This window comes from Nerophis ophidion, linkage group LG24 (genome assembly GCF_033978795.1).
Source record: "Nerophis ophidion isolate RoL-2023_Sa linkage group LG24, RoL_Noph_v1.0, whole genome shotgun sequence".
NCBI lineage: Eukaryota > Metazoa > Chordata > Actinopteri > Syngnathiformes > Syngnathidae > Nerophis > Nerophis ophidion.
Window position 1 is genome coordinate 35960049 of NC_084634.1, and position 14601 is coordinate 35974649.

Sequence of the window (14601 nt, forward strand, 5' to 3'; positions counted from 1 at the left end):
ATATTGCAGCTCATCAAGAGAATGCCAAGAGTGTGCAAAACAGTAATCAGTGCAAAAGGTGGCTATTTTGAAGAAACTAGATCATAAAACATTTTTTCAGTTATTTCACCTTTTTTTTTTTGTTAAGTACATAACTCCACATGTGTTCGTTCAAAGTTTTGATGGCTTCAGTGACAATCTACAATATAAATAGTCATGAAAATAAAGAAAACGCGTTGAATGAGAAGGTGTGTCCAACATACATTTAGATTCTCTAAAACAGTAGTTCTCAAACTTACCAAGTACCACCTCTAGAAAAAGCTCTCCAAGTCCCACCATAATGACCAACAATAAAATACAGTAGCGTAGCAGGCCTAAGTATTCCTTAAAAACAAGTCCGATGTTTTCACAAGTATTTTTTATAATATTTGGCCAAAGTAATATTACAGGGCCCTGCGATGAGGTGGCGACGTGTCCGCCCGATTGTAGCTGAGATAGGCACCAGCGACCCCAAAGGGAATAAGCGGTAGAAAATGGATGGATGTAATATTACATACAGTTTGAACGGTAACACTGTGTTTAAATATAGGAAAATAAAACGCTGTACTTTTGTCATGTTCGGTGGTCTGGATTATGTTTTTATTATTTTCTGTTATTTTGAACTCCATTAGTTCCTGTTTTTTTGTCGCACTCCTGTTTTTTTTTTGGTTGCCATGGGGACTTATGATTTTCACCTGCCGCTGGTGTTTGGACGCTCACCTGCCTCTAATCATGAGACTATTTAAAACCGTCCTTGCCAGTCAGTCGGCCAGCGACGTTGCTCTATTCCAGCCATAGATTCGTGTTCTGTATTGTTTGTCTCATGCCTTGCCAAGTAATTTTGTTTATTCATGCCACTGAGCAAGTTTTGTTTCATGTCCATAGTTTTTGTCTTTTTGTATCCTGCGTTACGTTTTGCCTTCGCCTTGTCCGCCCCTTTTATGTTTTCACTTTTGAGTCAGATAATTCAATATGTTCCTACCTTCACGCCTGGTCCAGAATAGTCCGTTTGCATCCCGGGAGAACAAACCCTGTGGCAAGCTGCGAAAACCACATCATGACAACTTTATTCAAGTGCTTTAGACTTAGACTTCCTTTTTATTGTCATTCCAATTTGAACTTTACAGTACGAATAAGAACGACATTTTGTTGCATGAGCTCTTGGTAGTGCATATAAATAAATCGATTACTGTACAGATAAATAAATTGCACTTTTGCATATGCATCCAGGTTTATGGATGTAGGTTATATTGTCTTTTTTATTCCAGCGAGTTAATCCATTTTGGGGGAGGTTGGGGGGATTATTTAATGATGATGCGTTCAAGTGTCTTACGGCTTGAGGGAAGAAGCTGTTACAGAACCCTGAGGTTCTGCTTCGGAGGCTGCGGAACCTCTTTCTAGAGTCCAGCAGTGAAAACAGTCCTTGCAGATTTTCTGAGCCCTGGTCAGGCAGCGGCTTTTTGCGATATTATGTTGTGTTTTTAGTGTTTCTGCCTTCTCCTTTGTCTGCACCTGTGCTGTTAGTGATCCGTCGTCGGCGAGGTGCGGACCTTGAGGCAAACCTGCTCGCAAATAGCACATCGGTTTTTAGGCTCATCACTGTCAGCTTGGCCTCGCCGGTTATTGTCTCCAGTACTCCAGTCGTGAATGCACCTGCTTCACCAGACCTGGTATGTTTTCGCTACTTTGTCCTGAATTCCCTAACCTCCTGTGTGTTTATCTCCTAGTCCCCCTGATGTAAAATGATTACTTTTGTTGGACTCTTGCCCTGCTCAGTGTGCCCTGGCCCTTTCTCCTGCCAACCTCTGAGGAACCTATTTTGTCCAGATTTCATGGTGTGCGTTTCTGCCCCATCGCCCTTAGTTATCCCTTTTTGTATAATTGATTTTTTTCATTTTTTTGTAATCCCACCTTGTCTCCCGTCTCTGCATCCCGGTGTCACCCCCACTTGACTGTGACCCTGACAGATTATTTGGTGTACAACTCTATCGAGCCTGCGTACTAGTGCCAGTGCTTTATTGTCAAGATCAGGCGTCACCAGCCTGGTGCCCGTAAGGACCAGATGAGTTGCCCGCTGGCCTGTTCTAAAAATAGCTCAAATAGCAGCACTTACCAGTGAGCTGCCTCTATTTTTTTAATTGTATTTATTTACTAGCAAGCTGGTCTCACTTTGCTCGACATTTTTAATTCTAAGAGAGACAAAACTCAAATAGAATTTGAAAATCCAAGAAAATATTTTAAAGACTTGGTCTTCACTTGTTTAAATAAATTCATTTATTTTTTTTACTTTGCTTCTTATAACTTTCAGAAAGGCAATTTTTTGACAAAAAATACAGCCTTAAAATGATTTTAGGATTTTTAAACACATACACCTTTTTACCTTTTAAATTCCTTCCTCTTCTTTCCTGACAATTTAAATCAATTTTGAAGTAAAAAAAAAAAGTATTATTGTAAAGAATAATAAATAAATTTGGTTCTTCATTTTATCTTCTGGTTTTCGACGAAGAATATTTGTGAAATATTTCTTCAAACTTATGATTAGAATTTAAAAAAATTATTCTGGCAAATCTAGAAAATCTGTAGAATCAAATTTAAATCTTATTTCAAAGTATTTTGAATTTCTTTTAAAATTTTTGTTCTGGAAAATCTAGAAGAAACAATAATTTGTCTTTGTTAGGAATATAACTTGGTCCAATTTGTTATATATTCTAACAAAGTGCAGATTGGATTTTAACCTATTTAAAACATGTCGTCAAAATTATAAAATTAATATTAATCTAATGATGTTCCATACATTTTTTTGTTTATTTTTTCAAAAAGATTCGAATTAGCTAGTTTTTCTCTTCTTTTTTTCGGTTGAATTTTGAATTTTAAAGAGTCGAAATTGAAGGTAAACTATGTTTAAAGATTGAATTTAAATTTTTGGGTGTTTTCTCCTCCTTTAAACCGTTCAATTAAGTGTTTTTTTCTTCATTTATTCTCTACAAAAAAACCTTCCGTAAAAGGAAAAAAAATGTACGACGGAAATACCCCTTTTTTTTTATATATATAGATGTATTTATTAAAGGTAAATTGAGCAATTTGGCTACTTCTGGCAATTTATTTAAGTGTGTATCAAACTGGTAGCCCTTCGCATTAATCAGTACCCAAGAAGTAGTTCTTGGTTTCAAAAAGGTTGGTGACCCTTGGTCAAGATCAACTATTAGGAAAAAAAACAATGCGTCATTCTCACATTAACATTTGTTAACATATTTTATAATAAAATGGCAAACAAACAGAACCGAAGCCCACAGATGAAGCAAATACAGACAATTACATAACACGTTTTTAAATGCTGACCATACTGTACAGTATATTGCACTTATTATAATGTGGCGGGCTACTCATATCTTATATAAGATTAGATTAAATGTGTAAGGTGCAGCATTATTCTGTCAACAAAGTCAGCACATAAGTGACTTTTTGCCATTGTTAATTTGATTCATATTGTTCTTCCAAAAGGGGAAAATGTAATCTATTAAGAGATACCCTGATTTTAAATGGTATTTATGTGGCTTTATAGTCAATTATTATACAAAAAAAATCACATGAAAATTCTGCACTACTTTATGTATGTATGTATGTATGTATGTATGTATATATGTATGTATATATGTATATATGTAATACAACCATTTCCTTGTGGTTTTCTCCCCCAAAAAATAGCAAACGGGAACATTCCGTATTTAAATGGTATTTATGTGACTTTATAGTCAATTATTATACAAAAAAAATCACATGAAATTTTTACACTACTTTATGTATGTATGTATGTATGTATGTATATATGTAATACAACCATTTCCTTGTGGTTTTCTCCCCCAAAAATTGCAAACAAGAACATTCTGCGTTTAAAAGGTATTCATGTGACTTTATAGTCATTTATTATACAAATAAAAAATCACATGAAAATTCTGCACTACTTTATGTATGTATGTATGTATGTATGTATATATGTAATACAACCATTTCCTTGTTGTTTTCTCCCCAAAAACTGCAAACGGGAACATTCCGCGTTTAAATGGTATTTATGTGACTTTATAGTCGATTATTATACAAAAAAAATCACATGAATATCTGCACTACTTTATGTATGTATGTATGTATATATGTATGTATGTATATATGTAATACAACCATTTCCTTGTTGTTTTCTCCCCCAAAAATTGCAAACGAGAACATTCCGCGTTTAAATGGTATTTGGGTGACTTTATAGTCAATTATTATACAAAAAAATCACGTGAAAATTCTGCACTACTTTATGTATATATGTATGTATGTATGTATGTATGTATGTATGTATGTAATACAATCATTTCCTTGTTGTTTTCTCTCCCAAAAATTGCAAACGGTAACATTAAGTGTTTAAATGGTATTTATGTGACTTTATAGTCAATTATTATACAAAAAAAATCACATGAATATCTGCACTACTTTATGTATGTATGTACATATGTATGAATGTATGTATGTATGTATGTATATATATATGTAATACAACCATTTCCTCGTAGTTTTCTCCCCCAAAAATTGCAACGGGGAACATTCTGTATGTATGTATGTATGTATATATGTATGTATATATGTATGTATGTAATACAACCATTTCCTTGTTGTTTTCTCCCCCAAAAATTGCAAACGAGAACATTCTGCGTTTAAATGGTATTTATGTGACTTTATAGTCAATTATACAAAAAAAAATCACATGAAAATTCTGCACTACTTTATGTATGTATGTATGTATGTATGTATGTATATATATATGTAATACAACCATTTCCTTGTTGTTGTCTCCCCAAAAACTGCAAACGAGAACATTCCGCGTTTAAATGGTATTTACGTGACTTTATAGTCAATTATTATACAAAAAAAATCACATGAAAATTCTGCACCACTTTATGTATGTATGTATGTATGTATGTATGTATGTATATATGTAATACAACCATTTCCATGTTGTTTTCTCCCGCAAAAACTGCAAACGGGAACATTCCGCCTTATCACGGTGAGCACCCCCGCCCAGTGCTGACATCATGTCTCGATGGTTTGTGAAACATGTCTTACCTTTGGCCTGCCACAGGGACTGCTCAGACTTTGGAACCGGGGCAACACATTCACAGGTCCTGGTGATCACATCGAGGCGGACGGCAGAACTATAAAAGCCTTAAAACCAAGGCGCAAGATTTAGTCTTCACTCAAAGGAAGACTCTTCTCACCGCTTAAGGCCTTTCCAGGTGCTAGGACCCAACATGGGGAGTACCAGGTTCTGCCTTTTGCTGCTCCTGGGCACGTACACACTGGCCCGTAAGTACTTCTGATCATTATTAAGTTTGCAACACCTTTAATATTAAATGTTGACTGAATATTTTATAATCACGATATACATGTATGTATATATGTATATTTTTGTGTGATTCTTTCCAGAGCAAGACGTAGGAAGTGTGGATAAAAAATCTCCAACCTGCTTTTGTAAGTTTTTTCCTCTTCATGCGCAATAAAAACAGTTCTAACTCTAAAATATTTTAGAAAGCTATTAATTCAGGTTTTATTAATTTTTTATTTTTTTTATCACTTTTTATTTATATTCAACGCATACGGTTTTTTTTAAGTAGCATTCCAGCAAAATAAAACTACAGTCCCAAACTGGGGTACAAGTACTACTGGTGGTACTTTAGGTACATTTATGTTTTATTACATTAGATGCATACAAGTACAGACTAAAAGTTTGGACACACCTTCTAATTTTAATGTGTTTTCTTCATTTTCATGACTATTTACATCGTAGATTGTCACTGAAGGCATCAAAACTATGAATGAGCACATGTGGAGTTATGTACTTAACCAAAAAAAAAGGTGAAATAACTGAAAACATAATTTTGTGTCTTCAAAATAGCCACCTTTTGGCACACTCTTGGCATTGTTTCAGGTAGTCACCAGAAGTGTTTTTCACTTCCCAGGTGTGCTAGAAGCTCATGGAGAGAATGCCAAGAGTGTAAAAAGCGGTAATCAGAACAAAGGGTGGCTATTTTGAAGAAACTAGAATATAAAACATGGTTTCATGGACGCCGCTGCTTATTTCCACAAGACAATGCCAAGTCATATGTTACAACAGTAACATAGTAAAAGAGTCAGAAACTAGAATATAAAACGTGTTCAGTTACTTCACCACATGTGTTCATTCACAGTTTTGATGCCTTCAGTGACAATGAAGGTGTGTCCAAACTGTTGCCCCGTACTCTAATACATTTAGATTCTCTAAAACTGCAGTTCTCAAACTTTTAATTTTTTATTTTTAACCAAGTACCACCTCAGAAAAAAAGCTCTCCAAGTACCACCTCAATGACCGACATGAAAATACAGTAAGCCTAAGTATTCACTACAAACAAGGCAGAGGTTTTAACAAGTATATTTTTAGCCAAAGTTAGAAGAGTAACACTGTGTTCGAATATAGGAAAATAAAAAACTGTACATTATTCAAGCGAATCTTTAGATCGACTCTACGTAGCAGTATGCCCAGTTTGAGAATTACTGCTTTAAAAAGTAACTCCGAAATATTAGTATTCAAACCAAAACCATAACCATGATGACAAGTGACAGTGGTATATTTTTTGTGAGTTTGACAACCATTTTTCTAATACGTGTTTTGAAATACCTTTCAGTGGCCAAAACGTATATATATATATATATATATATATATATATATTAGTATTCAAACCAAAATCATCACAATGATGACAAGTGACGGTAGCATATTTTTGTGAGTTTGACAACCATTTTTCTAATACGTGTTTTGAAATACCTTTCAGTGGCCAAAACATATATATTAGAATTCAAACCAAAACCATAACCATGATGACAAGTGACGGTGGCCTATTTTTGTGAGTTTGACAACCATTTTTCTAATACGTGTTTTGAAATACCTTTCAGTGGCCAAAACGTATATATATATATATATATATATATATATATATATATATATATATATATATATATATATATATATATATTAGTATTCAAACCAAAACCATCACAATGATGACAAGTGACGGTAGCATATTTTTGTGAGTTTGACAACCATTTTTCTAATACGTGTTTTGAAATACCTTTCAGTGGCCAAAACATATATATTAGAATTCAAACCAAAACCATGACCATGATGACAAGTGATGGTGGCGTATTTTTGTGAGTTTGACAACCATTTTTCTAATACGTGTTTTGAAATACCTTTCAGTAGCCAAAACGTATATATATATTAGTATTCAAACCAAAACCATCACCATGATGACAAGTGACGGTGGCCTATTTTTGTGAGTTTGAGAACCATTTTTCTAATACTTGTTTTGAAATACATTTAAGTGGCCAAAACGTGTATATATATGTATATATATATATATATATATATATATATATATATATATATATATATATATATATATATATATATATATTAGTATTTAAACCAAAACCATCACCATGTTGACAAGTGACGGTGGCGTATTTTTGGGAGTTTGAGAACCATTTTTCTAATACGTGTTTTGAAATACCTTTCAGTGGCCAAAACGTATATATATATTAGTATTCAAACCATAACCATCACCATGATGACAAGTGACGGTGGCGTATTTTTGGGAGTTTGAGAACCATTTTTCTAATACGTGTTTTGAAATACCTTTCAGTGGCCAAAACGTATATATATATTAGTATTCAAACCAAAACCATCACCATGTTGACAAGTGACGGTGGCGTATTTTTGGGAGTTTGAGAACCATTTTTATAATACGTGTTTTGAAACACCTTTCAGTGGGCAAAACGTATATATTTGTATTCAAACCAAAACCATCACCATGATGACAAGTGACGGTTGTATATTTTTTTGTGAGTTTGACAACCATTTTTCCAATACTTGTTTTCAAATACCTTTCAGTGGCCAAAACGTATATATATATATATATATATATATATATATATATATATATATATATATATATATATATATATATATATATATATATATATATTAGTATTCAAACCAAAACCATCACCATGATGACAAGTGACGGTGGCGTATTTTTGTGTGAGTTTGAGAACCATTTTTTAAATACGTGTTTTGAAACACCTTTCAGTGGCCAAAACTTATACATATATTAGTATTCAAACCAAAACCATCACCAAGATGACAAGTGACGGTGGTATATTTTTTTGGTGAGTTTGAGAACCATTTTTCTAATACTTGTTTTGAAATACCTTTAAGTGGCCAAAACGTGTATATATATATATATATATATATATATATATATATATATATATATATATATATATATACTAGTATTTAAACCAAAACCATCACCATGTTGACAAGTGACGGTGGCGTATTTTTGGGAGTTTGAGAACCATTTTTCTAATACGTGTTTTGAAATACCTTTCAGTGGCCAAAATGTGTATGTATATATATATATATATATATATATATATACATATTAGTATTCAAACCAAAACCATCACCATGATGACAAGTGACGGTAGCATATTTTTGTGAGTTTGACAACCATTTTTCTAATACGTGTTTTGAAAGACCTTTCCGTGGCCAAAACATATATATTAGAATTCAAACCAAAACCATGACCATGATGACAAGTGACGGTGGCGTATTTTTGTGAGTTTGAGAACCATTTTTCTAATACCTGTTTTGAAATACCTTTCAGTGGCCAAAACGTATATATCAGTATTCAAACCAAAACCATCACCATGATGACAAGTGACGGTGGTATATTTTTTTGTGAGTTTGAGAAACAATTTTCCAATACGTGTTTTGAAATACCTTTCAGTGGCCAAAACATATATATTAGAATTCAAACCAAAACCATCACCATGATGACAAGTGACGGTGGCGTATTTTTGTGTGTTTGAGAACCACTTTTCTAATACGTGTTTTGAAATACCTTTCAGTGGCCAAAACGTATATATTAGTATTCAAACCAAAACCATCACCATGATGACAAGTGACGGTGGTATATTTTTGTGAGTTTGAGAACCATTTTTCTAATACGTGTTTTGAAATACCTTTCAGTGGCCAAAACATATATATTAGAATTCAAACCAAAACCATGACCATGATGACAAGTGATGGTGGCGTATTTTTGTGAGTTTGACAACCATTTTTCTAATACGTATTTTGAAATACCTTTCAGTGGCCAAAACGTATATATATATTAGTATTCAAACCAAAACCATCACCATGATGACAAGTGACGGTGGCGTATTTTTGTGAGTTTGAGAACCATTTTTCTAATACTTGTTTTGAAATACCTTTAAGTGGCCAAAACGTGTATATATATATATATATATATATATATATATATATATATATATTAGTATTTAAACCAAAACCATCACCATGTTGACAAGTGACGGTGGCGTATTTTGGGGAGTTTGAGAACCATTTTTCTAATACGTGTTTTGAAATACCTTTCAGTGGCCAAAACGTATATATATATTAGTATTCAAACCAAAACCATCACCATGTTGACAAGTGACGGTGGCGTATTTTTGGGAGTTTGATAACCATTTTTATAATACGTGTTTTGAAACACCTTTCAGTGGGCAAAACGTATATATTTGTATTCAAACCAAAACCATCATCATGATGACAAGTGACGGTTGTATATTTTTTTGTGAGTTCGACAACCATTTTTCCAATACTTGTTTTCAAATACCTTTCAGTGGCCAAAACGTGTATATATATATATATATATATATATATATATATATATATATATATATATATATATATATATATATATATTAGTATTCAAACCAAAACCATCACCATGATGACAAGTGACGGTGGCGTATTTTTGTGTGAGTTTGAGAACCATTTTTCAAATACGTGTTTTGAAACACCTTTCAGTGGCCAAAACTTATATATATATTAGTATTCAAACCAAAACCATCACCAAGATGACAAGTGACGGTGGTATATTTTTTTGTGAGTTTGAGAAACATTTTTCCAATACGTGTTTTGAAACACCTTTCAGTGGCCAAAACGTGTATATATATATATATATATATATATATATATATATATATATATATATATATATATATATATATATATATATATATATTAGTATTCAAACCAAAACCATCACCATGATGACAAGTGACGGTGGTATATTTTTTTGTGAGTTTGAGAAACAATTTTCCAATACGTATTTTGAAATACCTTTCAGTGGCCAAAACATATATATATATTAGTATTCAAACCAAAACCATCACCATGATGACAAGTGACGGTGGCGTATTTTTGTTAGTTTGAGAACCATTTTTCTAATACTTGTTTTGAAATACCTTTCAGTGGCCAAAATGTATATGTATGTATATATATATATATATATATATATATATATATATATATATATTAGTATTCAAAACAAAACCATCACCATGATGACAAGTGACGGTGGTATATTTTTGGGTGAGTTTGAGAACCATTTTTCTAATAGGTGTTTTGAAATACCTTTCAGTGGCCAAAACGTATAAGAACTTCAGACGCTTTGTGTACGAGTACGAGGCCGAGACCTTCAACGGCGTCAACGGAGCCACGGACAACAAGAGCGGCTCCAGAGTCTCCTGTAAAGTATGTCTCGCACCCAACCTCAGCCACTCATGATCTCGTAACGGGGCTAAACAGTTTTTTTTTTTTTAATCCTCAGGTTGAACTGGAAGTGCCTCAGACCTGCAGCTTCATCCTTCGCACCACAGAATGTTCTCTGAGCGAGATATCCGGCGTGGACGGCGAGGGCAACGCCCTGTATCGCCCTGCGACCGGAGCTCAAGCCTTCAAAGCCGCAATGGCCAAGTACGAACTACTTTGACTTTAAAGACAAAGCAATACTTTTAAGCCGACCTGTGTCCGCGTCTTCAGGAACCCGCTCAAGATCACAGTGGAGGGACAGACCGATGTGAAACTCTTCCCCGAGGACGACGAGCCCGTCAACGTCTTGAACGTCAAGAGGGGCGTGGTCTCCTCCCTCCTGGTTCCCGCCATGGGAGAGGAGAGAAAGGACAAAATGGTGAGAGGACCAAACGTTTACGGCCTTGTTTTTCTCAGTCAAAATAGAGCTCGATGTCCTTTTTTGTGGCGAGGACTCGGGCGACGATAAACAAGTTGCGCAATGACGAGATAAAGTAGAGCAGCTGATAAATGCAGAGGTCAGGCGTATCACCACATCGCCACCGCGCGGTCAAAGTCCTGGAACCTTATCTCTGTGGTGACATCACCCCGCTCATACAATAGACTTTAATCAAGCCTATTGATTGACAATCTGCTTCAGGTGGATTGTCCTAAGACTTACAAGTTATCATTCCATAGAATAACTTTTGTTAGATAGGCTCCAGCACCCCCACACCCCCCCCCCCCCCCCCCACCCCAAAAAAGGGACAAGTGGTAGAAAATGAATGGATGGATGATTCATCTACAAAACCCAAAACCAGTGAAGTTGGCATGATTTCCATCCGTCCAGCCATTTTCTACAGCTTGTCTCTTTTGGGGGTCACGGAGGGGTATCTCAGCTGCATTCGGGTGGAAGGCGGGATACACCCTGGACAAGTCATCACAGGGCCAACACAGATAGACAGACAATATTCACACTCACATTCACACCATCCATTTTCTACCGCTTGTCCCTTTTTGGGGGCACGGGGGGTGCCGGCGCCTATCTCAGCTGCATTCGGGCGGAGGGCGGGATACACCCTGGACAAGTCGCCACCTCATCACAGGGCCAACACAGATAGACAGACAATATTCACACTCACATTCACACCATCCATTTTCTACCGCTTGTCCCTTTTTGGGGGCACGGGGGGTGCCGGCGCCTATCTCAGCTGCATTCGGGCGGAGGGCGGGATACACCCTGGACAAGTCGCCACCTCATCACAGGGCCAACACAGATAGACAGACAATATTCACACTCACATTCACACCATCCATTTTCTACCGCTTGTCCCTTTTTGGGGTCGCAGGGGGTGCCGGAGCCTATCTCAGCTGCATTTGGGTGGAAGGCGGGGTACACCCTGGACAAGTCGCCAACTCATCACAGGGCCAACACAGATAGACAGACAACATTCACACTCACATTCACACCATCCATTTTTCTACCGCTTGTCCCTTTTTGGGGTCGCGGGGGGTGCCAGAACCTATCTCAGCTGCATTTGGGTGGAAGGCGGCGTACACCCTGAACAAGTCGCCACCTCATCACAGGGCCAACACAGATAGACAGACAACATTCACACTCACATTCAGACCATCCATTTTCTGCCGCTTGTCCCTTTTTGGGCTCGCGGGGGCTGCCAGAACCTATCTCAGCTGCATTCGGGCGGAGGGCGGAGTACACCCTGGACAAGTCGCCACCTCATCACAAGGCCAACACAGATAGACAGACAATATTCACACTCACATTCACACCATCCATTTTCTACCGCTTGTCCCTTTTTGGGGGCACGGGGGTGCCGGAGCCTATCTCAGCTGCATTTGGGTGGAAGGCGGTGTACACCCTGGACAAGTCGCCACCTCATCACAGGGCCAACACAGATAGACAGACAACATTCACACTCACATTCACACCATCCATCCATCCATTTTCTACCGCTTGTCCCTTTTTGGGGGCACGGGGGGGCCGGCGCCTATCTCAGCTGCATTCGGGCGGAGGGCGGAGTACACCCTGGACAAGTCGCCACCTCATCACAAGGCCAACACAGATAGACAGACAATATTCACACTCACATTCACACCATCCATTTTCTACCGCTTGTCCCTTTTTGGGGGCACGGGGGTGCCGGAGCCTATCTCAGCTGCATTTGGGTGGAAGGCGGTGTACACCCTGGACAAGTCGCCACCTCATCACAGGGCCAACACAGATAGACAGACAACATTCACACTCACATTCACACCATCCATCCATCCATTTTCTACCGCTTGTCCCTTTTTGGGGGCACGGGGGGGCCGGCGCCTATCTCAGCTGCATTCGGGCGGAGGGCGGGGTACACCCTGGACAAGTCGCCACCTCATCACAGGGCCAACACAGATAGACAGACAATATTCACACTCACATTCACACCATCCATTTTCTACCGCTTGTCCCTTTTTGGGGTCGTGGGGGGTGCCGGAGCCTATCTCAGCTGCATTCGGGTGGAAGGCGGCTTACACCCAGGACAAGTCGCCACCTCATCACAGGGCCAACACAGATAGACAGACAATATTCACACTCACATTCAGACCATCCATTTTCTACCGCTTGTCCCTTTTGGGGTCGCGGGGGGTGCCGGAGCCTATCTCAGCTGCATTTGGGTGGAAGGCGGCGTACACCCAGGACAAGTCGCTACCTCATCACAGGGCCAACACAGATAGACAGACAATATTCACACTCACATTCACACCATCCATTTTCTACCGCTTGTCCCTTTTTGGGGTCGCGGGGGGTGCCGGAACCTATCTCAGCTGCATTCGGGTGGAAGGCGGCTTACACCCAGGACAAGTCGCCACCTCATCACAGGGCCAACACAGATAGACAGACAACATTCACACTCACATTCACACCATCCATCCATCCATTTTCTACCGCTTGTCCCTTTTTGGGGGCACGGGGGGTGCCGGCGCCTATCTCAGCTGCATTCGGGCGGAGGGCGGGGTACACCCAGGACAAGTCGCCACCTCATCACAGGGCCAACACAGATGGACAGACAATATTCACACTCACATTCACACCATCCATTTCCTACCGCTTGTCCCTTTTTGTGGTCGCGGGGGGTGCCGGAGCTTATCTCAGCTGCATTTGGGTGGAAGGCGGTGTACACCCTGGACAAGTCGCCACCTCATCACAGGGCCAACACAGATAGACAGACAATATTCACACTCACATTCACACCATCCATTTTTCTACCGCTTGTCCCTTTTTGGGGGCACGGGGGGTGCCGGAACCTATCTCAGCTGCATTCAGGTGGAAGGTGGCTTACACCCTGGACAAGTCGCCACCTCATCACAGGGCCAACACAGATAGACAGACAATATTCACACTCACATTCACACCATCCATCCATCCATTTCCTACCGCTTGTCCCTTTTTGGGGTCGCGGGGGGTGCCGGAACCTATCTCAGCTGTATCCGGGTGGAAGGCAGGGTACACCCTGGACAAGTCGCCACCTCATCACAGGGCCAACACAGATAGACAGACAACATTCACACACTAAGGCCAATTTGGTGTTGTGTAAATGGTAAATAAAAACAGACTATATCCATCCATCTATTTTCTACCGCTTCTCCCTTTTGAGCTGCATTCGGGTGCAAGGTGGGGTACACCCTGGACAAGTCGCCACCTCATCGCAGGGCCAACACAGATAGACAACATTCACAATAACATTCACACACTAGGGACCATTTGGTGTTGTGTAAATGGTAAATAAAAACAGAATACATCCATCCATCCATCCATTTTCTGCCGCTTGTCCCTATTTGGGTCGCGGGAGGGGGGGTTGTGCCGGGGCCTATCT

At 38.4% G+C, this 14601-nt stretch overlaps 1 protein-coding gene across 1 annotated transcript in view; it reads left to right on the forward strand.

Moving 5' to 3' along the window:
- Positions 1–5141: 5141 nt before the first annotated feature.
- LOC133542207 (apolipoprotein B-100-like) overlaps positions 5142–14601 on the forward strand; it is a 149992-nt gene continuing 140532 nt past the window's right edge. Inside the window, exons 1-5 of the mRNA XM_061886103.1 lie at positions 5142–5361; positions 5482–5526; positions 10581–10693; positions 10770–10915; positions 10982–11129. Of these exons, the coding sequence (XP_061742087.1) occupies positions 5307–5361; positions 5482–5526; positions 10581–10693; positions 10770–10915; positions 10982–11129 (507 nt within the window). The 5' untranslated portion in view covers positions 5142–5306. The remainder of the gene's footprint in view (positions 5362–5481; positions 5527–10580; positions 10694–10769; positions 10916–10981; positions 11130–14601) is intronic.